A 24,791-nucleotide genomic window follows, 5' to 3' on the forward strand; every position below is an offset into this window, starting at 1 on the left:
TCTCTTCCAGTTACCATCTTCTCCGTAGTGAAAGCAAGTCCCTTTTGGGGTCTTCTTTTTGGAGGTTTTAGTGTTCTTGTTCTCTTTGCTTTTGGATGACTTTTTAGGCTTCTCACATATTAATACAATGTTCAAGTTTGATTTCCATTTCATGTAGTTTTCACCAATCAACTTTTCATTAGCACATAAAGAAGATACAGGATTTGAGCTAGACATAATTGTTGAAAATAAATAAATAAACAAATGAATTTATGCATATAATAAATATCAGTAATTTTCGGAATAGTAAACGTGATGCATGAATGCAACAAGTAAAGAACACATAAAAAATAATTACTAATTCCACGATTAATTAATTTGAACATTAATGGATCAGCCTTAGGGTAGGTCAGACTAATTCCAAATTAATTTTGAGACAAGTTCTCAAATTTATAAGTGAAAACTTAAATCAATATTTCTCTTTTGACTTATAAACAACCGCTTGTCTGGTCAAGAATACACTAGTCCGCTCGAAAGCCTAATGTACCTTGTGAGTGTAACCCATTATTTTAGATCAATGACTTAACTCAAGAGTGTGCCTTAGGGTCAATCAAACTTGAAATACATCATTAAATCCTATTTTTGAAAAAGAAGTTTGCCTTGAGAATAACACAGTCGGAAGCCTTCCTTAGGGGGACACAAACAATGGTGCCGCGAGGCCTCTCCATGTTACCTCGGTGCTAACTAATAGTGGAGACCATGGGACTTATTGTCATAACTCCCTCTCCCACTTACTATTTTAGAATATGTGTTTTCTCAAAACATCCTATGCTTTTTAATTGGTTGTAAAAATAAAGTGATCTATTTTTACCAAATGATATTCTAATAATTACTAATCAAATTAAGCAAAAATAAAATTACAAAACTATGTCCTAATTAATTCAATTTTATTTTTCTATAATTACTAAGAATATCATTTATAATTTAATAAAACAAATTTATTAAATACTAGAAATTAAACAACTTTTAAAATCTATTTCTGCTCTTGAACTAGTTAAAAACTAGATTTATTATTATATGGTCCAGCATATAATCACATAGGATAATCCTAAGGCATGTTTCTACTCATATGAATGCATGCACAATTTTAAATAATGTGTGCGTTATATGTATGGCATGTCAAAAAATGCATGATAAAGTATTAAACAATTTAATCACATTCAAACATTTAAATAAATAAATACTAACTAAATAAATAAATAAATACGGGTCGGGTGTCTTGGGTATTTCTAGAAAAATTACAATACTTGCAAAAATATACACAAAACATGTAAGAAACTAAATAAGACCTAAAGACATCTCTATCTTTAACTTTGGGCATTCACAAGTAGTCTTGATCCATTAAGTCACTTATCCATTTAATTTTGAATTAAAATAACTTTTAATTATCTTAGACAAATTTTAAGAATAATTAACTTGGGCTATAATGCCCGATAAGTTATTAGGCCCAGTTTTGAATTTGGGCTCATACAATTAATTCAAAATAAAACAATTTTAATTATGGGCTAAATTAATTAAGCCCATAATTTAAATGGATAATTTTTGGATGCAAGCCCTAGGGTTTAAAAACCTTAGGGGCGGCTGCATATGGTGGCTCGGCAAGGGGCATGCGGCATGCAGCTGGGAGGTGCGGCTAGGGCACACGGGCTGCTGTTGGGTGCGGCACGCAGAGGCGCGTGACAGGGCGAGGCACAGGGCGCGCGGCTAGCGTGGTGCGCAGGGGCACGGGCACTCGGCTGGGCGAGGTGCGCGGGGCGCACTGGGCAAGCAACACGCAGGGGCTGGGCACACAACTGTGCGGCTGGGTGAGGCTCGGGCTTCGGGGCACGGAACCCGGGGCTCGGGCCTTACATAATTTTTCAAATAATTTTAACGCAGAAAATTAAAATTATAAAAATTCCTATGCCCCAAAATGGCTTACATTTTTCATCTAGAATTTTAAGAACATTTCCTAAACCCAAAACACCATATAATTAACGACCCTTAAGAATAAATTATAATCATACATACATCCATCCATTCACATATATTACAATAACATAAGAATGCATATTATGCCCACACAGTAATTAATGTATGTAGAGATTAATGACCGCTCTGGTACCAATTGTTAGGAACAAGTTTCCTAATACGCAGCGGAATGGTGGTGGGGTTGGCCCAGTGTACAACAAAAATTTTGTAACATATTTAAACTACCTTTAAATATGTGGATCCATTAATATACATACATTAATCATAAGCAAGTTAAGAATAGAATTCATACCTCTTGATGCCTATCAAGTATCATTGCTATCTTTTCGTAATAAGAACGATCTTCCTATCCAAGCTGCTCCCAGGTACTCACACCAAGATCTTCCAAAGCATTCCCTACACCTCAAGAAGTGTGTGGGCACTTAGAGAATGAATGATAGTTTATTTGTGATTCTACTTGATGTACTCAACACATGAGATCAAGAGAATAGGCCTGAGAATTGGTTCTTTATTTTTCAGGGAGAGAAAACTATCGTTCTATTTTTCACAGAGTGAATCTTAGACTTAGTTTTCTGAGAATGGTTATTTTTATATTTTCTGATTAGTCATACTTATTAGAAAATATTCAAAAATAAATCTATAACCAACTTACAATTTACCTTTTAATTAATTAATTATTTTATTAATGAAAAAATCCAAAAACTAATTTTTGAATTATCCATTAATTAATTAATTAAATATGAAAATCCTATCCCTGAAAATAGCAATACACGCAACTATGTGTGCACGTGTAGCATCCCTATTTTTAGGGATGTTGGTTTTTTCAATTTTTATTTAATTATTTATTCAAACTTCTTTGTCAAATAAGATCTAACAACCTGATAACTAATTTAAATTTGAATTCAAATTTAAATTAAATACATTTTTAACTAATTATCAAATATAATTAATTATTTGAATAAATATTAATCTTTTAAATTCAAATCCAATTTGAACTTATCATATTATTATCTCCCACTCAAATAAAGATATTTGATTAATTCTACCAATTAATTAAATCCAATATTTTTTAAAAATAAATATTTAATTTATTATAATTTTGAAAATTATAATTAATTAATTATTTAATTAAATTTCAAAATTAATTTAATTAGTTAATTTAATTTTGAAAATTATACAATATTTAAATATTAAGTAATTTTGTTAACTACAACTAATTTGTAATTAATTAATCAATCACTATTATCATATAATTACATATTTGGCCTGAAGAACAAATTTCTTCTTAAATATGTCTTTAAAGTATTTTTCCCTTCATATCAACTCTTACCTCGAATAGTGTTGATAGAGCCGCTATGGGGACCTATGGACCTATTATTCCAAGCTCCAATAAATTTGAGATTATTAATTAAACTCTTTAATTAAATAATCTTAATTTATTAATCTAATGATTATTCCACTATAAATATGAGGCTACACTCTTGTAATTATAGACATTTCATTTACTGAGTACTTTATAATTATAAAAGCGTCCATTGATATAATCATTGCATACAAATTGACTCTCTAATAATGGTTCATAATTAATCGGGAATAAAATTACCGTTTTACCCTTTTAATTATCTCTTGTTTCCTTAAGTACCATTGACTTTACTAGTGAAGGTTAATTCATAACCAAATTATGAATTTGAGCTCAATAACCTTTCAGTCCCAAAAGTCAACCCTTAAGAGAACCATCATTCAATCTCTTGCGAGAAGGCATAGATTCCATATATGTATATTATGTCCCCAGCCATCTACATTAATGAGTTCCCAAAACAAAAGTTTCTAGCCTGATCATTCTGACAGACCCTAACGAGTGAATCAAAGAACTCATATAACATAAACAGGAGTTCATAGTAACTTCAAAATTAAGATCTATTTGTATATGATCATTAGTTGATATATTTAATTAATACCTCAAAACGGTATTTAACTAAGTATTAATAAACATATCTAGTCCAGTTCTATATATTCTCTAATATATAAAGCACATCCACTAAAGTGTCCTACCACACTAGTGATCCGGATCTTGATCACATGTATTCATAATACTAGTGGACCGTACTTGCAGTAATTAATCTAAAGATTCCATAACTTTATTTTACTGCGAACTATTCAAATTCATTTATCTCAAACACAATCCTCTCGTACCAATACGTGTTTGAGATCACATATATGAACTTAGGAATTTTTTTTTTTATTTTTACATAATATTATCACATAATAATATAGTCCATAAAATATATGCATAACAAATTCAATTCATTTATTTATTTTATAAAACAATGTCTACTACATATGCTTTCAGGGCACAATTCCCAACATTATAGTATATGTTTTATGATATAGTCTTATGATTTTTTATATATGTTTTTAGTAGATTTTCCTTGTTGGGCATTAGGCTCATTCCTTTTATTTTAGATGATGTAGGAAAATGAGCATGGAAGGCGGGTCGGATTCGTGGCAGCTTGGCATGTTTATTAGGGATTGGACTGATTAAATGGACTACAGGAAGAACGAGGATGAAGTTATTTTAAGTCTTTAATTTATGTATTTATTTTCTGCATATAGTTTTAGACAATTGATTAAAGATTATGTGTTTCTTTATGTTTTTATGTATTAAACAATGGGATCCCGTACCGTATTTTGGATTTTTATAATAAAGTTCTATTATTTTATGTATGTATTCCAAAATAGTAGTTATGTCTTAGTAATTTTTAATGGTCTGAGGTCTTAGAATTAGTCGAGGCATTAAAATAACCAACAAAAACACACTTTATGGCTCTTGAACCTAACTTTGTTCTATTAGGTTGCAATATGCAAGACACCCCCACACTTTGAAGTACCCTATATTGGGTTTTTTTCATTTCCATAACTCATATGTAGATATCTCATTTCTCTTCATCAGTATTCGATTAAGAATGTGACAAGCAGTTAACAGCGCTTCTCCCCATAAGTTAAAATTCAACTTAGATAACACCAACATGGGATTTATCATCTCTAGATAAGTGTTATTTTTCCTTTCGGTAACACCATTATGTTGTGGTATATAAGGTGCAGTGCACTCATGAATTATACAATTTTCTTCACAAAATGTATTGAATTCATTAGAGAAGTACTCACCTCCTCTATCACTTATTAGCACATAAATCTTTTTATTTTGTTGATTTTCAACTTCTAATTTATAAACTTTAAAATCATCAAAAGTATCATCTTTATGCTTTAAAAGAAACGCATAGGTATATCTACTAAAATCATCAATAAAAGTAAGAAACACTATTTTAGAACACTATTTAATTCACAAAGATTACAATGGATTATATCGAGTAAATTAGATGATCTTTCTACACTAGGAAATGGTTTCTTTATCATTTTTTCTTTAACACATGTTTCACATTTTCTATAGTTTTTAATGTTGCATGCAATCATACCACATTTTACTACTCTTTTCATGGTTGAAAAACCTATATGAGATAGTCTAAGATGCCATAAAAATAAAGAATCATACTCAACAATATAAGCGGAATTAATATTTTTATTGATAACATTGAAAGTTACATCATTGGTGCACAACTTAACCATACCTGCATAAGATTACCCCTTTCCCAAAAATACATTGGACTTGGTAAGAATAATTTTACCGAACTCAAAAATGGCCTTAATGCCGGGCTTGCCAAGCAAATCTCCACTTACTAAATTTCTACTCATTTCGGGAACATAAAGCACATTCACTAATGTGACTTTCTTGTCAGAGGTGAAAAAGTCTTCAATGGTACCTTTGCCAAGTACCTTGGATTTGCCCCCATTGCCCATTTGAATCTCACGGTTGCCCTTTGACTCTTCAAAACTCTTGAACAATGACTTGTCATAGGCGACATGGCTGGTGGCACAAGTGGCATACCACCACCATTTCACCTTGCCTTGGACCACATTCACCTCACTAAGGGTAGCAACTATATTCTCCTCTTGAGTTGCATTCACCTTAGATCATTATTCATCTTTTCTATGCCTACACTCTCTAGCATAGTGACCATTTTTCCCACACATAAAACAAAGACCTTTCTCTCCCTTAATCTTGTTTGGGTTGGTTTTTGGACCCAAAGATCTCTCATTACCATTATAGTCTTTCCCTGTATTTTTGGGATGTTTTGGTTGTGACACTGTATTTTCTTTGGAAGTCTCTCCATTATACTCCTCCACAAGTTTATCTCTACATATTGATTCCTCCTCGATTCAAATATATTTTTGGATTTCCTCCAAAGAATAATCCTCATTTTTATGAATGATTCTTTTCCTATAGATCCTCCAAGTTGGTGGTAATTTTGCCACTATTACACCAACTTGAAAGGCCTCGGGAAGCTCAATCTTTAAAATTTTCAATTTGTTAACAATTATTTGAAGCTCATGAATTTGAGGAAGAATAGGTTTATCCCCAAAAAAATTGAAATCAATGTATTGAGAAATCAAACACTTTTTTGTACCTTCCTCTTCCGCCTTGAATTTTGTCTAAAATGCATCCCAAATCTCCTTTGTCGACTTAGTCTCGGTATAGAGTTCATAGAGCCTATTGGATAGGGTGTTGAGGATATGACTCCTACAAAGAAGATTGTCCTTCTCTCCCTTCCTTCTTTTCTCCACCACCTCGGGAGTGTCTTTGTCAGATGGCATCGGGAGAGGTTTAAGGGTGGACTCTAGGATGTAGGCGATCTTGAGAGTGGTCAAGAGGAATCTCACCTTGTCTTGCCACCTAGTGAAATTGGATCCATCAAACCTTTCCAACCTCACTACATCTTGATTCATGATCTTCATAGTCTCACCTTCCAATGAAACAAACAAGGCCTAAGCTTTTGAATGTTACAAATATTTAAATTTCCTCAATGGAAAGATGTAAAAAACTTACAACTCTAAGAAAAAAAATGCAAAAACAAATTGATTGATTAAATAAGATTACAACTCTATAACAAAAAAAATACAAGTAAATATAGAAAAGGATAGATGAAGGAAATAATAGAGAATACAACTCTAGACAATAGATACAAATAAACTAAAAGATGAAGAACAAGAAATAAAAATGGAAATACAACTCTATAGCATAAAGATACAACTAAATATGTAAATAGACAAAAAGAGGTGAAGATTAAAGCAATAGAAGAAAAGGAAGAACAAGAACAAAAGAAACACTCTCACTCACACAACCAAAGTGCGAGTTTGAGGATCACCAACTTGAACAAGGTTTACAACCTTTGTCCAAAAGCTTATTTCCCCCTATCTCAAGCACTAAGGGAACTCTCGCAAATGAAATAGCTTTCTGGAATAAACAAGCCTATATGGTGAATTTCTAGCCAAATGCTCTAGTAGATAGAAATTGGTGCATCTTACAAGTGAGCAATAGGCTCCTATTTATAGAGGTTTGAGACACCCTTTGAATTTCAAATTCCACCAACCCCCATGGTTGTTACCAATTTTTAATTGGATATTTTATGGAATTAAAATAGAGTTTTGGGAGTTACATGGGTTGTTTGAACCGTTCAAAATTGAAAAGGAAAATTGGCTTAGGCTGTCGGCCTCACTAGCCGTGGGCAGAGCTATTCCTGTCCGCGGCCTTGAGCCTCTATTCCATAGGCCACGGCCAGGAACACTAGTGGCAACAGCCACGGCCCATTTTCAGCACACACTTTTGTGCAATTTTTCCAAACGTTTCTATACTCTTCCCACATGATTTTGTAACCTCCAAACACAATATAGGGTTAAAATCATGTCTCCAACAACCATATCACTTATGGCTTCGACAGATTCAAATAAAAATGTGTAATATCAAATCTACACATTATTGGGTAATATTTGGGAGTTACAAATTTGTAACTATTTTTGTAACCTCAAATATGTCGCACATTTGGATATTCACATTATCAAAAAATGTAACTCTCATATATATATATATATATATATTGTTACAATATATGTCACATTTATTTAATCTAAATATTATATTATAAATAATATAACAGGTATGAATCTTATATTAAATAAATATTATTGATTAGAAAAACTTGTAAAGGTACATGAGATTGGTCCCATATTTATTGCCCATTCGTGGTGTTTTTTTCTCTAAATACAAAACTTGTCCTTAAAGCAAAGTTTATGAAAGCAATTTCTATTCAAGAGATTTGAAGAAAAATCACTCACGAGAGATTGTTATTCAACATAGCAATCTTCTGAAGGAAGAGATCTTATTTATACAGCTGTGGATTACAAGAAAGCCTAACTGTTTTTAAACAAACTTAACAATCAAAAACTAATTCTAAAACAAAAAGCTAAGTACAGTTAGGAAAACTTAAACAGAAAACTAAGTATGGTTATCATCCCCCCCTCAAACGAAAAGGGGTAAAAACCACTTTAAGTTTGGACTTAAGATACACAAAGCGATCCACAGGAAAAGACTTAGTAAGTACATCAGTTATTTGATCCACAGAAGGCACATAGCGAACAGAGAGTTGTCTTGCAAGAATTTGGTCCCTAAAGAAATGTAGATTTATTTCAATGTGTTTGCATCGAGCATGAAACAATGTATTAACAACCAGAGCAGCAACACTCTGATTATCAACCCACAATATTGGGGATTCATGCAATGAGACCTGCAACTCAGTTAGCAAGGAAACTAGCCATTTTATTTCAACAGCAGCATTAGCCAAAGATCTAAATTCGCTCTCTGTACTTGAACGAGAAACAACTTGTTGCTACTTAGCAGACCAAGAGATGAGCTTGCCTCCTAAAAACATAGCATAACCACCTGTGGATCTCCTATCATCAAGGCAGCTTGCCCAATCCGCAATAGAGTATCCTTGTAAACTCATTAGAGAAGTGGTGGAATGAGTAATCCCTCTGAAACAGTCCCTTTTAAGTAACACACCAATCGTTTGCATGCTTCCCAGTGAACCACTGTTGGAGCATGAATAAACTGGTTTAGTTTATTAATGATAAATGCAACATCTGGCCGTGTGAGGTTGAGATATTGAAGAGCACCTAAAGTTCTTCTAGAAAAGGTAATATCTTCAAAGGGATCCATTAGTAAGTGACAGCTTGTGTGTTGAACTAGTAGGACTGGAACAAGCTTTAGCACCCTCAAAATGAAGCTTGAAAAGTAAATTTGTGATGTACTTTGTTTGAGACAAATACATACCTACTGAATTTCGATGAATCTCCACTCCAAGAAAGTAATGAAGAGAGCCCAAGTCCTTTAAAGAAAAGGAAGCATTATGATCAGTAATAATCTTGGTAATAAGATCTTTATTTGGGCGTGTAATGAGAATGTCGTTCACATATACAAGGAGAAGATCAAGCTGAGATCTCGATCCAAAAATAAAGAGTGAGGTGTCCGATTTGGAGGCATGGAAACCCCACTGAAATAGAGTATTTTTGAGCTTGTCATTCCAAGCTCTAGGGCATGTTTTAACCCATATAAAGTCTTGTGTAGCTTGCATACATGACCAAATCTTCACCATCAATACAGCATCTAACAATGGCCAAGCAATCATAAATGGATTTAACTTTGTCAACATAATCAGAAATGGAAAGATTACCTTTCTGAATATTGGTTAGTTGGCTGAAAAATTTATGTTCAAGGGCATGCCAGACCGGCTTAGGGCCTTAATTAGGGGGCCAGGATGGAAAATTATGGAATTATGTGAGTATGTGAGTTATATTATAATATGACTTAATATGCATGTTTTGGTATATTAAATATGCATGTGGGCTTATTTATGATTAATTGGGTAATTTTCGTAATTTGGCCCGTTATGGGTATATTTGGCATATATGTAGTATGTATGTGGTACTACATTACTATGTGGATATGTTTGGGTTACTCGGCATGAGACGATCCTAGGGAGTAAGCTAATGGGAAAGTCACAATGGGAACCATACTTGACTCGGAGTGAGTCAAAGGGTATATTGGGTATTTAGCACATTACCAAGATATTGGGTAATGGGAATGATTATTTGATGATATATTGGGAGTTAGTGAGATCGGGAGGGAATTTTGGGAATTTTGACTATTTTACCCCGGGGGCGTTTTTGGGACCCCGAGCATTAGGATTTGCTTGAGGTTACTTAAGCTCGAAGTAACCTGTCATAAATAAAAAGAACGTTCTCTCTCTCTCTCTCTCTCTCTCTCTCTCTCTCTCTCTCCTGTTCCCTTTTTGACACCGTTCGCATTTTCGAAGGAAACTTGAGTTTTAGGACTTGGATTCAAGCAAGGATCGAGTCATAACGATTCTAAGGAAGATTAGAAGCCTATTAGCCGAAGGATTTCACTGGGAAACGACTCAATCGGAGGTAATCCAAGCTTTAAGTTTTAAGTTTTCGAGTTTTTAAGCTTTGATTAGATTTTATGTCTTGATGAGTTTTTGGGTTGTTTGAGGCTTGGGATTTAATGGTTTCAGACCATTGGGATGTTTGGGAACTTTCTTTTTGGGATTTGGATATGTTTGGATAAGTTTTTGGAGGATTTTAAATGGGAGAAAACGTAGAAAATGGTTGGGTCGTGACCTTGTTCTAGGAAGTCGCGACCTGAGTGAACCCATAACCAAGAGGGTTCTGCCTAGGGGGCGCGCCGCGACACTAGAGGGCCAAGTCGCAACCCACACCCTAAAGCCCAGGTAGAGGGCTCTCTGTCAGGGAAGCGTGTCGCGACCCCCAGGGCCAAGTCGTGGCCCGCCTGCGCATTTTTGGCCAGGTTTGGTTTTTAGTTGTGGGAACTTAACTCTAAGGGCTCGGGATCGATCCTACTACCCGGTTTTGTAGGATTCAACGTCACGGAGGCTAGGAATTGGTCCGGAAGTCTTTATTTACTCATTTTTGGCAGTATTCTATATTATGGTTGTGACTAGGTGATTGCTAGGGGTTCAGAATCAGAATCGTGCTTGAGGGTCATTTATTGGTAACCTGTGCTTGGACCAAAGGTAAGAAAGATGCACCCAGTATGTGATGCATGTGATAATGGCATGGCATGAATGTTGAATATGGAATTGATCAGAGCTTGAGTCTCTGTAAATGTGCATGATCATAATTATGCTGGTGATTGTTGATGAAGCATGTCGAGTGCTCTATATTTGGATATATGTTGCATTGTGAATGCTGAATACACTATTTATCTGAGCTATGCACTGACTTATTAGTCAAAAATGGCAATAGTGTTTAGTGTTGGTCGTGAAGCTCTGACCTATTAGTCATGATTGGCAATAGTATTGAACGTTGGTCGTATGGAATTGACTTATGAGTCAAGAGCGGCAATAGCACATTGAACAATGGTCGATATGATTAAATCTAATCAACAAGAGCATTATATGCTCGACCGACCTATTGGTTGAAGAAAACTAAAGCGCTTGACTAGTCTAAGGCTAGTTACTCAAAGTCAGGGCTAAAAGGCTCAGGTGACTGGAACATCACATGGCTTAGGGCGCAAGACCCCAGATTGACTTAACAGTCATCTATTCAAGGCACAGGACCCCAAATAGACTTAATAGTCATCTATTCAGGGCGCAAGACCCCAGATAGACTTAATAGTCATCTATTCAGGGCGCAGGACTCCATATTGACTTAATAGTCATCTACTTAGGGCGTGGGACCCCATAATCATTTATTTGTACTTGCATGTATGCATGAATAGGGTTATTACTGCTATGCATGCTTATTATGATTTGGTGACATGTAATTAACTGCTTATGAGCATGTTTGAGTTTCTTGCTGAGCCTCGACTCACGGGTGCTATGTGGTGCAGGTAAAGGTAAAAGAAAGTTTGACCATCCTTGAGTTGGAGTGCTTAGGTGACGATGTGTACATATGCTGCTACTCGACCACCACGATCGAGGGTTTAAAGAGGAACTAAGGTTAAACCCTATTTTTCCACGTAGATCAGCTGGTTGTAAATCTTTTATTGTAATTAACTTTTTAAATGTATTTTGGGATCCCAATGTATACAGTAAACATTTTAGTGAAACATTGTATTTTTTACCAAAATTTTTAACCTTAAACCGTTAATCACATTTAGTTACACAATTATGGTCAAATGATTCGTTTAACAAGATTAGCACTATTTAAAATACACAATGTAACGGTCCTTGGGTAGTAGGACGTTACACAGACCAAGTAGGAGGTAGTATATGTAGCTATAGATCCAAGAATCCATTCAGTCATTGAGGATCTGAGCCAAGACAACAGTATTTGATCCTACTGTTTCCATTGTGTATATGCAGGGTTAGGTTCACCACTGACCAATTTCTTATTTGGAGGGACATTGTTGAACAAGAGATTATCAAGATTGTGTCCAATCACAGTGGAAACAACCTGTGATTTCCAAGCAAGAAAATTAGTTTGATCTAGCTTGAGAGTGAGCGATGAAGTGAGAGAGTTGGAGAAGGGGTTCCACGCGTGAAGAGGCATGGGGTTTGCGATTGAACTAGAGGCCACCGCCGGAGAATCATTCATCATCAACGTTGTCACCGTCGTCTGAGAAGGAATAGGGGGTTGATCGGTCGAAGAAGGAGATGTACAAAAAGCTATGGAGACGTGAGTCTAGGGCACTGATACCATAAAGCAGTTTATGAAAGCAATTTCTAGTTAGGAGATTTGAAGAAAAATCACTTGGAAGATATTGTTATTCAACATAGCAATCTTCTGAAAGAAGGGATCTTATTTATACAGGTATGGATTACAAGAAAGCCTAGCTGTTTTTAAACAAACTTAACAATCAAAAACTAATTCTAAAACTGAAAGCTAAGTACAGTTAGGACAACTTAAACAGAAAACTAACTATGCACCACATTCATTTAAAGAGTTGCATTACATTGAAATATGTCAAACACAAATTCAAGTCATTAGTGAGTCAACCCGCCCACAAACAATAATAATAATAATAATTTGGAAACATATATAAGTGGACTCAACCCGCAAAGCATTTTTCATTTTTTTTAAATAAAAATAGTTTGATTCTAGATCTCCTTAACATTTTTTTTTTCAATAATTGAGGCGCAGAAGCTGCACCGCCTCAGAAAAAAAAAATAGTACCATGCGCCGCCGCAACCTCTTCCACCTTAAGCCGACCCATTACCCCTTACTTGCCAGCCTATCTCAGTTCAATTATATCCTTTTTCTTCTTTATGTCACCCCCACGCTTCAACTCTCCATCTCCACCAACCCACCGTATCCAAACCCCATCCTCCTCATTACGCATGTGTAAAACCAAAATGGCAACCCAAGCGACCGAGCCCAGCCCCGTTACTCGACCCGAACGGACCCACCGGGCCCAACCCCAACCCCACTCTTCTTCCTCCTCCTCCCTTCCACCCTCTCGAACTCAACGATCCAACCCGGCCGAGTCGACTCGGACCCAAAAGCCCCACAGACTAACCACCGCCTCTGCCTCCGCCTCCGGTGAGGCTTCCACCTCGACTGCCTCGAGTGCCGCCCCGTACACCTCTGGCTCCAGCTACAAGTTCTCTTCAGGTACCTCGATCTCGAGCCGTACATCGCTCTCAAGCCTCCGCGAAAGCCTTCCGGAAAATCCTAACATCTACAATTTCAAGGAGATCTGCTCCGCAACTAATAATTTTCTCGCCAAGCGGTACAGTCCATCGTCGTCGACTCCGTCTTGGCGGTGCGATCTTCGAGGCAAGGACGTAATTGTGTTTCAGAAAAAGTTTTGGAGAAAGATCGAGATGTCGGAGCTTCAGGAGCGGTTCTCGGTTATATGCCGGAGCCATCATAGCAGCATAATTAAACTACTTGGTGCTTCCATCTCCGGCGACCATATCTATTTGGTTTATGACTTTATGAATGGAGCAAATCTTGCTGATTGTTTGAGAAACCCTAGAAATCCTGATTTTACGGTCCTTTCGACATGGATATCAAGAATGCAGATCGCGACGGACCTTGCTCATGGACTCGACTACATTCATAACCAAACCGGATTGAGCATAAATTTCGTGCATAATCACATTAAGAGTAGCAGTGTCATTGTGACCGAACCTTCTTTCAACGCCAGGATCTGCCATTTTGGCGCCGCCCAATTGTGCGGCGAGATTGACGAGAACGACGATCGGAAGCCATCAAAGTCGATGCCGAAAGGTGAAATTACCGAATTCTCCGAAACCGAGGTTCTCGAAACAAAGGAACCGAATTTGAGAAGATCAAATAGCCGGAGAACGCAATTCGAGGGCGTTATGGGTTACATGTCACCGGAATATCAAGCCTCCGGGGTGGCCACACAAGAGGCCGACGTGTACGCGTTTGGCGTCGTCATCTTGGAGCTCTTGTCCGGAGACGAGCCTCTGAAGTATAGATTCGATAGGAGCAAACGCGAGTTCGTAAAGACCTCGCTGATCGATTCGGCCATGGCGGCCGGAGACGGCGGAAGGCTGCGGACATGGATTGATAAGAGGCTCAAGGACTCGTTCCCTGTAGACGTGGCAGAGAAACTGACGCGCTTAGCTTTGGATTGCGTCCACGTGGATCCAAACGAACGACCCAACATGGGACGCGTGGCAGGGAAGATTTCGAAGCTTTATCTAGCTTCGAAGAAATGGTCCGATAATCTGAGTGTTCCCACTGAGATTTCTGTTTCGTTGGCCCCTCGATGATGATTATTCTAAATTAATTTAATTTTAATTATTTCCGGACAAAAACCGGCGGCGGAGTCTGAGTAAAGAAATTTGAAGTCCGAAAAGCGAGGAAGATAAAACTAGTTTTCTATTATGAGTTATTTTATGGATCAAACATGGAATGTCTTGAATTTTCTTTCTTGCTGCAATTATTTATTCTTGCATGATTGTTTTTTTCATTTGATTAAGACATAACTGTATATAATTAGTGTCTTCTATTAGATTTACTTAGAATAGAAGATTAACACCCGTCATGATTAAGATTGTTTTTATTATTTTGATTTATTTTGTTAAACTAAGTTCATTTTGATTGCTACATTATTACGCAATCACCAATAATTAAAGTAGGGCTGTTTGGTTTGAGGCCCATAAACTTGGTATTTTTTTTTAAAGATTTTTACATAAAATACTAATTTTTTCAAAAAAAATTACATTTTTACAGTCAAATATATATTTGTTTCAATTTTAGAGTTTTAAGGAAATTTTTACATTTTTGTTGATTTTTTTTTAAATTATATTTTTGAAAGGTTGAGTGTGTATTTTTTTTTTAAATAATAATTGTAAAATAGTAAAAATAAATGTATATTTAAGAAAAAAAAATTCAAACCACATTATATATTTGATTAATATGAGTAAAATTAAATCTCAAATAAAAAATATATAAATTAATATATTTGTAAATATGCAGTAAAATTAAATCTCAAATGATATGTACTAAAGTTTGAACCATGATGATAAAATCTCAATCCGCACTGGTTTGGAAAATAATGGTTATGTTTGGTAAAATTTTTGTTTTTGAATTTTTTAAATATAAAATAAAAATATTATTTATAATTTTGTTTCTTTATTTTTAAAAAATAAAAATATGTTTGATAATTATTTTTGTTTTTTGTTTTTAAAAAAAATAATAAATGTTTTTAATAACTTTTATTTTTATTTTTTATTTAACAATATAAAATGAGGTGTTGATTAGAAGAAAAAAAACAAAAAGTTCATAAATGTTTAAAAAAAAATTGAAAGTGAAATTTTTTTTGGCCCGTTTGGTAAAATTTTTGTTTTTCAATTTTTTAAACACAAAAATAGAAATATTATTTTATTTTTGTTTTTTTATTTTAAAAAAATAAAAATATGTTTAGTAACTATTTTGTTTTTAAAAATAAAAAAATAATAAACGTGTTTGATAACTTTTATTTTTATTTTTATTTTTTGTTTAATAATATGATATGTTCATTTGAAGAAGAGAAGAACAAAAGGAAAAAATTGAAAACTGTTTTAAAAAAAAATTGAAAGTGTAAAAATTCTATTTTTTAAATTTAATAAATTTTAATTAAAATTTAAAAAAATAATAAATAAAAATAAGGTTACCAAACATATGTTTATATTTAATTATCAAATTTTTAATTAATTAAATAAAAAATTATTTTTTTAAGTGTTACCAGACAACACCTTTATTTTCAAAATTTAATAAATTTTAATTAAATTTTTTAAAAATAATAAATAAAAATAGAATTAACAAGCACTATTTTATATTTAATTTTCAAAATTTTAACTAAATAAATAAAAAATTATTTTTTCAAGTGTTTAAAAACAACTACAAAACAAATAAATAGTTGATCTGGGTTGGTAGTGTTTAAACATCCCCAAATTAAAGAAGAGTAGTGTACGCAAACTTTGAGCCCTCATACAAGTAGCATGCCGGATAAAATAAGTACTCAATAAGGCCTTTGAAAATGCAAGAGCTTCAAAATAAAACCCTAACAAAAAAATTATACTTCTTATATAGTAAAATAGTGATTAAAAAGTATCTGTTTATTCGATCAAAAAAAATGTATCTGTTCTGTATATGAACTGTAACTTTCTCCACTTGCACTCAAACACTCAAAAGCTACTTTACCGACACAAAATGTTATCTTTTTGTAGTTATGACATCATCACAATTCATAACTCGTGCATTCAATTGACATTTTTCTTTTCTAAGTAACACGCTCTATACAGACACAAAACGGTTTGTGAAAGAAACAAGGCAGATGCAACCATTAGACCTAATACATCTTTGTGGGAAAAACTAGAGCAAGTTACAAGTTTGATTGGAAATGTTACAAGATACAAGTTTATATCAAAAGTCAACTGCAATGAATCCATATTAACGTCAACGACCCCATAATGACAAACTTTTTTTGGTAAGCAACTGAGGATGACTGATGACATGAATAATTGCTATTGAAGAATCAAAACTCAAATTTGATTGGAAAAATAAAAAAATCAAAGAAAGCAACTAGAAACCGTTGTGAAGCCATTTTGAATATATTACTGGTTAGCATAATGAATTGGACCAAAATTTTGTACAAAGAAAAAAAAGTCCAAAACTAGACCGCAATTTTCTTTTTCATATAAATTTCAGTCCAACTAGCCAACCCTTTAAATAAATTTTTACATAAGAAACAATGAGCGTCGTATCAGATTGTTTAGTTTCTAAAACTATACCTTGTTAGTGCAGATTGATACTCCGAAACCAGGATAGAATCCATGTTTAAAGAAACAAATACCCTTTAGAAAACTCAAGCATTAAAAGAATCACGGTTAATAATTGCCACATGTAATTTAATGTAATGCATACCACTCTACTACTACAAGATTAACAAAAAAGGGGTTATCTAAGATCTAACTAACACCAATTTATAAGATATTGACAATGTAAGGTGACAGACTTTCATGCTTAGTTCTTACTATCCATTCTTTACTTTTCTTTCTTCCTTTTTAGTTTCAGGTTAGCAAAGTATACCCCTGATGTGTGTTGTAAGTGTTGATCAAGGACTCAGCAGAATTTCTTTGCTCCATTATACTCCTTTTTTACCCTTAGACAACAGTTGACAGTGGAACTAATGCATTAGAAGAGCTGGCAGAAAAAGATGAGACTGCTGGAACAGTGCAAGAATCTTTTGACCGGCTTTCTCTTGGATATGGATAGACGACAGCCAACTCCCTAACACGACACAGAATAGACTCTGGTACATAATTGGTCGATGCTTGCTTTCGACTTTGCTCAACCTGCATAAACATAATAGGATAAAAGTGAACAGACAAATGTCAGCAGCTCATACTATTTAGTAGTCATTAACCAAAGGCTAGATTGAAGTTTGTAGTATAAAACCATTTTTAGATTGTCATTAAACAATTTTATTATTTGTAGTTGCTTTAAAGATACATAATTCACATAAGTTGCAAACTAAAAATGCTCACAGCTGAATATGAAAAAGTTAAAAGGATATAAAAGATACTGAACAAAATCAACTTGATCTCTGCTTAATTTTAGAACCATTGGGAGTACGACTTTAAAAAACAAAAAACCAATTTTAACCCCACCTTTTCCTTGATCTGCAATTGAGTACAGCTAGCCCTTAACAAATTCCGCCATTTGTCCTGAAACCCCGTAAAGAACAATTTTTTTTGGATATTAATTTTTAGATGCATCAGAAGTATTTCTTCATTATTAATGAAATAATTTGTCAGTGATGTACCTTGAGATCTACAGATGTACGATGTGAAGAGGATGAAAATAGTAATCTCTTTATTTCAGTCCATCTTCCCACTCCACACTGAGAAACACCTTCAACTAACTTCACCACTTCCTCGGTAGTCCATGATATGTGACGTTTCCTCCGAGTGTTAACTTTTTGAGTAGAACTCCTTAGTACACACTCATCCTCAGAAATGTCTTCCTGGGACTCCACCGAAAAAGGCTCTATATCGTGTTTCTCAAGTTGATCTAAAAGTCCATTGTCCTTGGAATATTCAGGGCCCTGGAGCAACAATTAAAGCATGGAGGCATTCAATACCAAAAAAAAAAAAACAGTTGATACAGCAACAGCTGAAAAAACTATTGTACTTGAAAGAAAGACCCTTGCAAGATTTACACTGGCCCTCATGAAGTGAAAACCAACCATAGGCTCATAACCTAAATATCATTTACCTATTAACACAATGTACAAGTAAAGCCACTGTATTTGCATAGAAAATAGATAAAGGGAGAGAGCGGGCATGAGTAATAGTTGTAGACGTAGCTACCAAATTAATGTTGATGACGAAAAAAGAGCTGCTTACCACAAACTTCACCACCCCTTGCTCACAAAAGAAAATAGATTGTATAAATGACAATTGAATATTAAAAAGCACAGAGGGATTTCATTGAAAATTTTGATATTCAAACAGTGGCTTTGTGATGTTGGATATCTACTCTATATAACTCCGCACAAGAACTTTACAAGTAACTACAGTAGCACTTACCAGAAAATATTTATTTTTCTTGGGGTTCTCTTTTTCCATTGGAAGACCAAAAGGAACTTGAATGCACCCTCCATTGAAAGAATCATCTTCATAAACTACTTCTGCATGAAATTCCTTCTGCTGCCACTTGTACTTTTGATACCTATCATGCAGAATCCTATCTTTCAACTTTCTGCTTATCCCACATTTTCTATTATGAGATCTTGACTCGTAATCCAGCGATTCCTCAATATATCTCCTAGGTGGCTTTCGTGATCTCTTTGGTGAGACTAGAAGCCCCGCTAGATCTCCTTCGTCTAAGGAACATAATTCAACTTTAACTGCAGAAGTTGAGGTCTTCAAAGATTCACAGCCATCTACCCTCTTCCTCTTCATTTGCTGGTTTTCTGAATTCCTTTCATTATGTAACATTCCTGGTACATGACCAGTGGCACTTCCAGAGTACTCAACAAGGGATGAGAATGTAGTTTCACCTTCATTTACAGTAGAAGTTGCCTCAACTTTGAAGAGGCTCAGAGTACTATCCAACTCAGCATAGTTTGAAAATCCATACAAATTATCTTTCTTTGACCAACTCTTTTCCATTAATGGTTCTTGTCCAGACATGCTGTTAAAGGCCTCGTGTAATTCTTTGGCTCTAACTTGGTCAAGCAAAGAAGAATGATGGTTGCTTGTATACTTCAGCACAGGAATATTTGTAGAGGATAAGTCTACCATCTCATTACCCGAGTCTCTTCTATGGAAACCTTGGAACTGGTTTTCTAGTCCACCATTTCCCATTTCTTTGCAGTTTCCGTAATCAAAAGTGCAAGCTTTATCAGTAAGTGTAGTGTCTACACAATGGGGAAAAGAAATCTTTTATTTGTGAAGCAACACAATGAAACTAACTTTCGATATACAATTTTTCTAAGTGGACTCACCAATATGATACTCCTCACGAACTCCAATATTGATGCCTTGAAACTTGTCAGAAGGCAACTATTAAAGGAAGAGAGAACAAACTATCAAAACTTAAAATAGGTTACATATTTGTGATTAGCAAGGGGAAAAAAATAATCAAAACAAAGCATGCACATAATTAATGTGGAAAATGCAGCTAAACTTTGTAACCATGAATCATCACTCCAACTAAAATGAGAGATAACCACAGACAAGAAACCAAAACATTTAACTATTGTAGCAAGGAAACCAAAACTTGTAGTTACACATACATTTCACCGAGACAAATACTCACATTAGATGCAGGTAAACAAACTTACCATGAGTAAGTATTGGAAATGTAAAATTGATAATTTAATACCAGTGGTACTGAACTTCCTCAAGTCTCTCCAACTAGTTTCAACAGGTTTATAAAATCCTTTAACCCCATATGTATCATTCACTAAACCATTGTCCATAGAAATTTCTGATAAAATTAGTGGCTTACTGCTTAAGTACAATAAGTGGAACAAATCATGCTCCGAACAGTTGACAAGAAGACAAACAAGACTACAACAGTAATGAATTTGCATAGAAGGTTTAGATAAAATGATGTCTAAAGGCTGACTTGCAACATAGGCAACCGAGCTAATAAAGATACAGTAGGTGATTTTCTTACAGGATGAGCCATGTTAGGAGCCTGAGTGATAAAGATACAGACCTGATTAGCCTCTTATTTGGTTGTGAAAAGTAAAGATTAATAGCCACTAAAAGCATTAGATCTTAGTCAGAAGGCAAAGAAAAGAAATGGGGGAAAGCAGAGGCAGTAACCAGGTGATTGGAGAAAGGGCACAAGTAAAACCAGAAGAAAACACATCCCTTACAGTATACAGATATATGCTCACAAAAAGAAAGGAAACGCAAAACAGAATAAGCAGTAATGTTGGTGACATAATTTATCTTGAAATCATAAATAAGTACATAAGCAGCAATGTTGGTGACATAATTTATTAGGCAAAGTGGCAACCAAAACATACTTCTGTGTTTTTTCCATCTCCTTTAGTGGTCATAGAGTGATCAGCATCTGCAAGAGAATACACAAAAGAACTTAACTAAATCAAATAAAACTAAATGATTTAAAATGCGAAACATCATAAACAATGAAGTGGCATTGAAATTCTGTACACAACAATTTCACAACAGTTGCACCTCAATTCATGCATTACAACATGCCATCATACCTCCTACTCTTTCACTAGGACAAAAAGTTCACAGTAAATATGCATAAACCAAATGCTTAATAATTAACTGACGTGATAATTTACTGTTCAATAACCATTTTCTCCCATTAGCTTTTAGATTATATTTTATAGTACTGGTGTCAGAGTGCATTCCTTTAGATACTCCCATAAACAGAGAATATCTAGTTTAAAATAAAACATGAACAGAAATGAAAAATTGATAACGAAAATGTATGTTTCTGTAAAATTGAAACTCAGATTGTTCTATAAAAATCCAACGATAATGTGTCTCTATCACTTTAATCAGAAAGAATATGCAGGTGAGCTCATCTAAACTTCTATAAAAGGGATTTGTTAAAAATAAACAAAATAAAAGGAAAATATCATATTAACTGTTTGAAGTTCAACAAAGTTAGCGTGTGAACTGAAATGAGAGAGAAAAAGTACCAGCATCAAGTTTTATCTGATCGTAATCAAAAGTGCCTGAAATATCTTCAATATTGAAGCATTTCTCAATTTGGAATGCATCCAAATCAAGGAGATCACTAACCCAGTCTTCTTTACTAAGAGGTTCTACCAAAAAATGCTCCAAACCCACAGGTTCATCCACGAAAATAGGCATATCGGAGTCAACCTACAGCAAAGCAATGTAAACTGTCACAACCAAGCTAGCGGACAAGAATTTCCAATAATTGGAAAAGAAAATAACAACCAAATAGGGGAAATCATTTAAATTGATATATTAAATTATATTTTAGAACATCGATTGCAACAACTCATCATCTTATTCAACTAAGGATCTACAACACATGAATCTATAACAATAATGGTGGCTTCAAGAAAGAGTGGCAAGCCCACATATTAAGTCGTAGCACTTTCACTAGCATTAAAATAATTATGGTGCAACGCTAGCTTGTGATTAACTCATGATTATTATTATCTTTCTCCAATCTATTAGTTATAATCCTGCCTCGAAACACACAACATCAAACCGTAAAAGAGTGCCATATATTACGTTCTCAATTCAATGTATTAGATATCATCTTTTATATATACGTATAGATATGTATAAGAACAGTTAGTTGTTACGCATATTAATTTAATTAGTCATAACTGAGATTTGAAACCCAGACCTTCTACTCACAACACACCCATCCCCAACAACTTGAGCTAGACTCAAAGTGACGTTATTTTAGATATCAGCAGTTTGTAAAGTATATAATGGACAGTGTATGACTATAAAGTAAAGGCTTTGTTTGGCAAATAGTTTTGGCAACATTACTAGACTAGTTGTACAATTTGCTTAAGTACTAACTGCTACAAACAAATTTAATCAAAAACCGAAACAAAACAGGCAATCTAAAATGATTTTTCTCCGGAAATTTTGACATGGAAAAGAGCTCAGAAAATTAAAGAAAGAATAACTTCGTTCATTGCTAATATGTAAACTATACATACCTCGTAAGGCTTACACGAGAACATATTTGCAATTGTTTAGATTCTTTACAAGTGAACAAAGATTCTCAAGGAAGTATCCAGTGCAATCCTGAATTTGCAATCTACCTGACAATACATAAGCTTGGAGCATGAAAATTCCACAACAAAAAGTATAGTGAAGTAAAATTAGAACTTCAAAAACTTATGGTCTGATTCTAGCAAAAAGCAAAGATAATTATGAGCAACAACACTGTTAATATTTGATAAATTTCAGAACGAAAAATCCTGCATTCAATCTAAAAAGGAATTCAAAGGGGGCATATTACAAAAACAGAGAATAAAACACCAAATTGTAAAACCAAAAGTATAAAACGTCTTTAGTTAACTACTTTTCTAGTTTTTTCCTAGGTATGTTTTCAGTCATTTGCATAGTCGGATAGTCCTACCCAATCATGCATTTAACAGCAAAACCTTACTCACAAGTTGAGACTCAACTCTATTTATACAAACTAAAAAAGATAGCCCCTTTGAAAGTAAAACCATCATTCTGAGGATCACCCAAGAAGGTAAAACGTATGCACCACACATACTGCCCAGTGTTTCCAAAATCAATTATACTGAAGAGTAGAGTACAATTTGTCATTTTTCGAGTTTCCTATTTTATCCTATCGACGTTAGTTTTGAGAAAACTCAGTTGGGTCACTTAGCTCCTAATCGGGCAACTAAAAACCCCCTGAAAGAATGTCCATTTTGTCAATTAAATGTCTCAACCACTTCCTATCTAAGCTACCCTCTGAACTATAAGGGAGAGAGAGAGAGACCATGCAAAATAAGACAAACACAATACCATACAAATACATTTTTAAAAATGACCCAGAAAGAAAATTGGCAAAAGATAAACTGAGATTGTCTCAACATACATAAGCCCGCAAAGCAGAACACGAACAAAAATTTCAGCAAAACAAAGGAGCTATCAGGTGTAAATAGAAAACTAATAAGCATAACAGCAGCCATAATGTTCGGGAAAACAAAAAAAAAAAACAGGATTTCATATATATATATATATAGAACAAAAATAGAGAAAGAAAACCCAGAAGCCAAAAAAAAAAAAAAGAAAGGGTACCTCATGCAATAAGCAAAATAAATGAGCTGAAAATTCATTGTAACAAAGCTCGCGAGCATAGTTTTGCAGAAGAAGTAAAGAAGTAAACAAAAATTACCACATTCCAACGATTTAAGCGAAAGCAGAGAATTTCAGGGACTCAAAAGCCGAAATGAGAGAAAGAGAGAGAAAGGGAAGAGGTGGAAAAGGAGGGAAAGTGTTTTAGTGAGGTGAGGAGAGAGAGTGAGAGTGAGAGTGAGCATTTTCGAGGTTTTGCTTTTGTTTTATCTTTTTAATTTTGTATTTATATTTTTTGGGGTTCGGATTTGAAAGGGAATAGAAATGTGCATTGAAATGTAGAGGGAGTGGAGTCCGGAGCGTGGCGTCTTATGCAATATATTGTAGCTGGATTGTAAGGAGAGTGGGGGACAGGTCAGAGTCAGACTGTACCGCTTGACCTTTTTCTGGCTTTTTTCTCAGATTTCACTATTACAAATTTTCTTTTTAAATTTTTATCTTTTTAGTTTTGGGTGTTGGTCTCTTCAACGTCTAAAACGGCGCGTTAAATGTAATCAAATTAATAATTAATGACTCCATTTAATATAACTCTGTCTTTAGTTTAGGAAAAAAGCTTTTATATAATTTGTGTTTATGAGTAGAGTACACTTCCTCTTTAATAAGCATACAAATATTTTATTAAAACGTAATTCAACTATTGGTTAATGAAATGTAACTAACTATAAAATTCTTCCTTTTTATTAATTTTTAATTTAAAAACCTTATTTTAACATTTAATCCCTATGCAAGTTTTTTTTTTAAGAAAATAATTAAAAGAACAAAGTCTAATACAATCAAATTTACAAGATGTTCATCAAGGTCCATGTCCAGTTTCGATTTACGAGATGTCAAGGTTGAGGTAGCCATTAAGCCCTTGTTTATCTTAATGAAGCATGCTATTCGCGTTATTTTTATATGATGCCAAGGTTTAGAGGTATTCATCGAACAAGTTGGGCAACCTACCCAATCTAAAACTCGCGGGTAAGCATGTGCCAATTTCTTACTCGCCCAAATAAGAAATTCTTAGGCCATCTTCAACCATAA

At 34.3% G+C, this 24,791-nt stretch overlaps 2 protein-coding genes across 5 annotated transcripts; one reads left to right on the plus strand and one right to left on the minus strand.

The window, feature by feature from the left end:
- The first annotated feature begins 13,030 nt into the window (after positions 1-13,030).
- On the plus strand, positions 13,031-14,844 carry LOC133788613 (lysM domain receptor-like kinase 3). Its single transcript, XM_062226163.1, has one exon. It carries the CDS (start codon positions 13,209-13,211, stop codon positions 14,685-14,687), a length of 1,479 nt encoding a protein of 492 aa, XP_062082147.1. The 5' UTR covers positions 13,031-13,208; the 3' UTR covers positions 14,688-14,844.
- A 2,393-nt stretch (positions 14,845-17,237) lies between these two features.
- On the minus strand, positions 17,238-23,967 carry LOC133788614 (uncharacterized). Of its 4 annotated transcripts, none has more exons than XM_062226166.1 (9): positions 23,809-23,967; positions 22,610-22,710; positions 21,599-21,785; positions 20,948-20,994; positions 19,913-19,970; positions 18,993-19,825; positions 18,227-18,508; positions 18,072-18,128; positions 17,238-17,756 (listed from the first exon to the last, which is right to left on the minus strand). In XM_062226166.1, the coding sequence occupies exons 2-9, from the start codon at positions 22,631-22,633 to the stop codon at positions 17,565-17,567; spliced, it is 1,680 nt and encodes a 559-aa protein (XP_062082150.1). In that variant the 5' UTR covers positions 22,634-22,710; positions 23,809-23,967; the 3' UTR covers positions 17,238-17,564. The 4 variants fall into 4 exon arrangements, with proteins under 4 accessions (XP_062082150.1, XP_062082151.1, XP_062082148.1 ...); XM_062226167.1 differs by having other exon boundaries at positions 18,993-19,774; positions 22,610-22,714; XM_062226164.1 differs by having other exon boundaries at positions 22,610-22,714.
- Between the last annotated feature and the right edge of the window lie 824 nt (positions 23,968-24,791).

This window comes from Humulus lupulus, chromosome 7 (genome assembly GCF_963169125.1).
Source record: "Humulus lupulus chromosome 7, drHumLupu1.1, whole genome shotgun sequence".
Taxonomy (NCBI): Eukaryota; Viridiplantae; Streptophyta; class Magnoliopsida; order Rosales; family Cannabaceae; genus Humulus; species Humulus lupulus.

Bases quoted from the DNA above. Each gene is read 5' to 3' on its own strand.
- LOC133788614 (XM_062226166.1), bottom strand. From the start codon at position 22,633: ATGTTCTCGTGTAAGCCTTACGAG. The intron at 19,971-20,947 runs GTATGTTTTGGT...TTCCTTTAATAG, and splicing joins GAGATGGAAAAAACACAGAA to TTGCCTTCTGACAAGTTTCA. The intron at 19,826-19,912 runs GTGAGTCCACTT...CCCATTGTGTAG, and splicing joins TCGTGAGGAGTATCATATTG to ACACTACACTTACTGATAAA.
- LOC133788613 (XM_062226163.1), top strand. From the start codon at position 13,209: ATGTCACCCCCACGCTTCAACTCTCCATCTCCACCAACCCACCGTATC.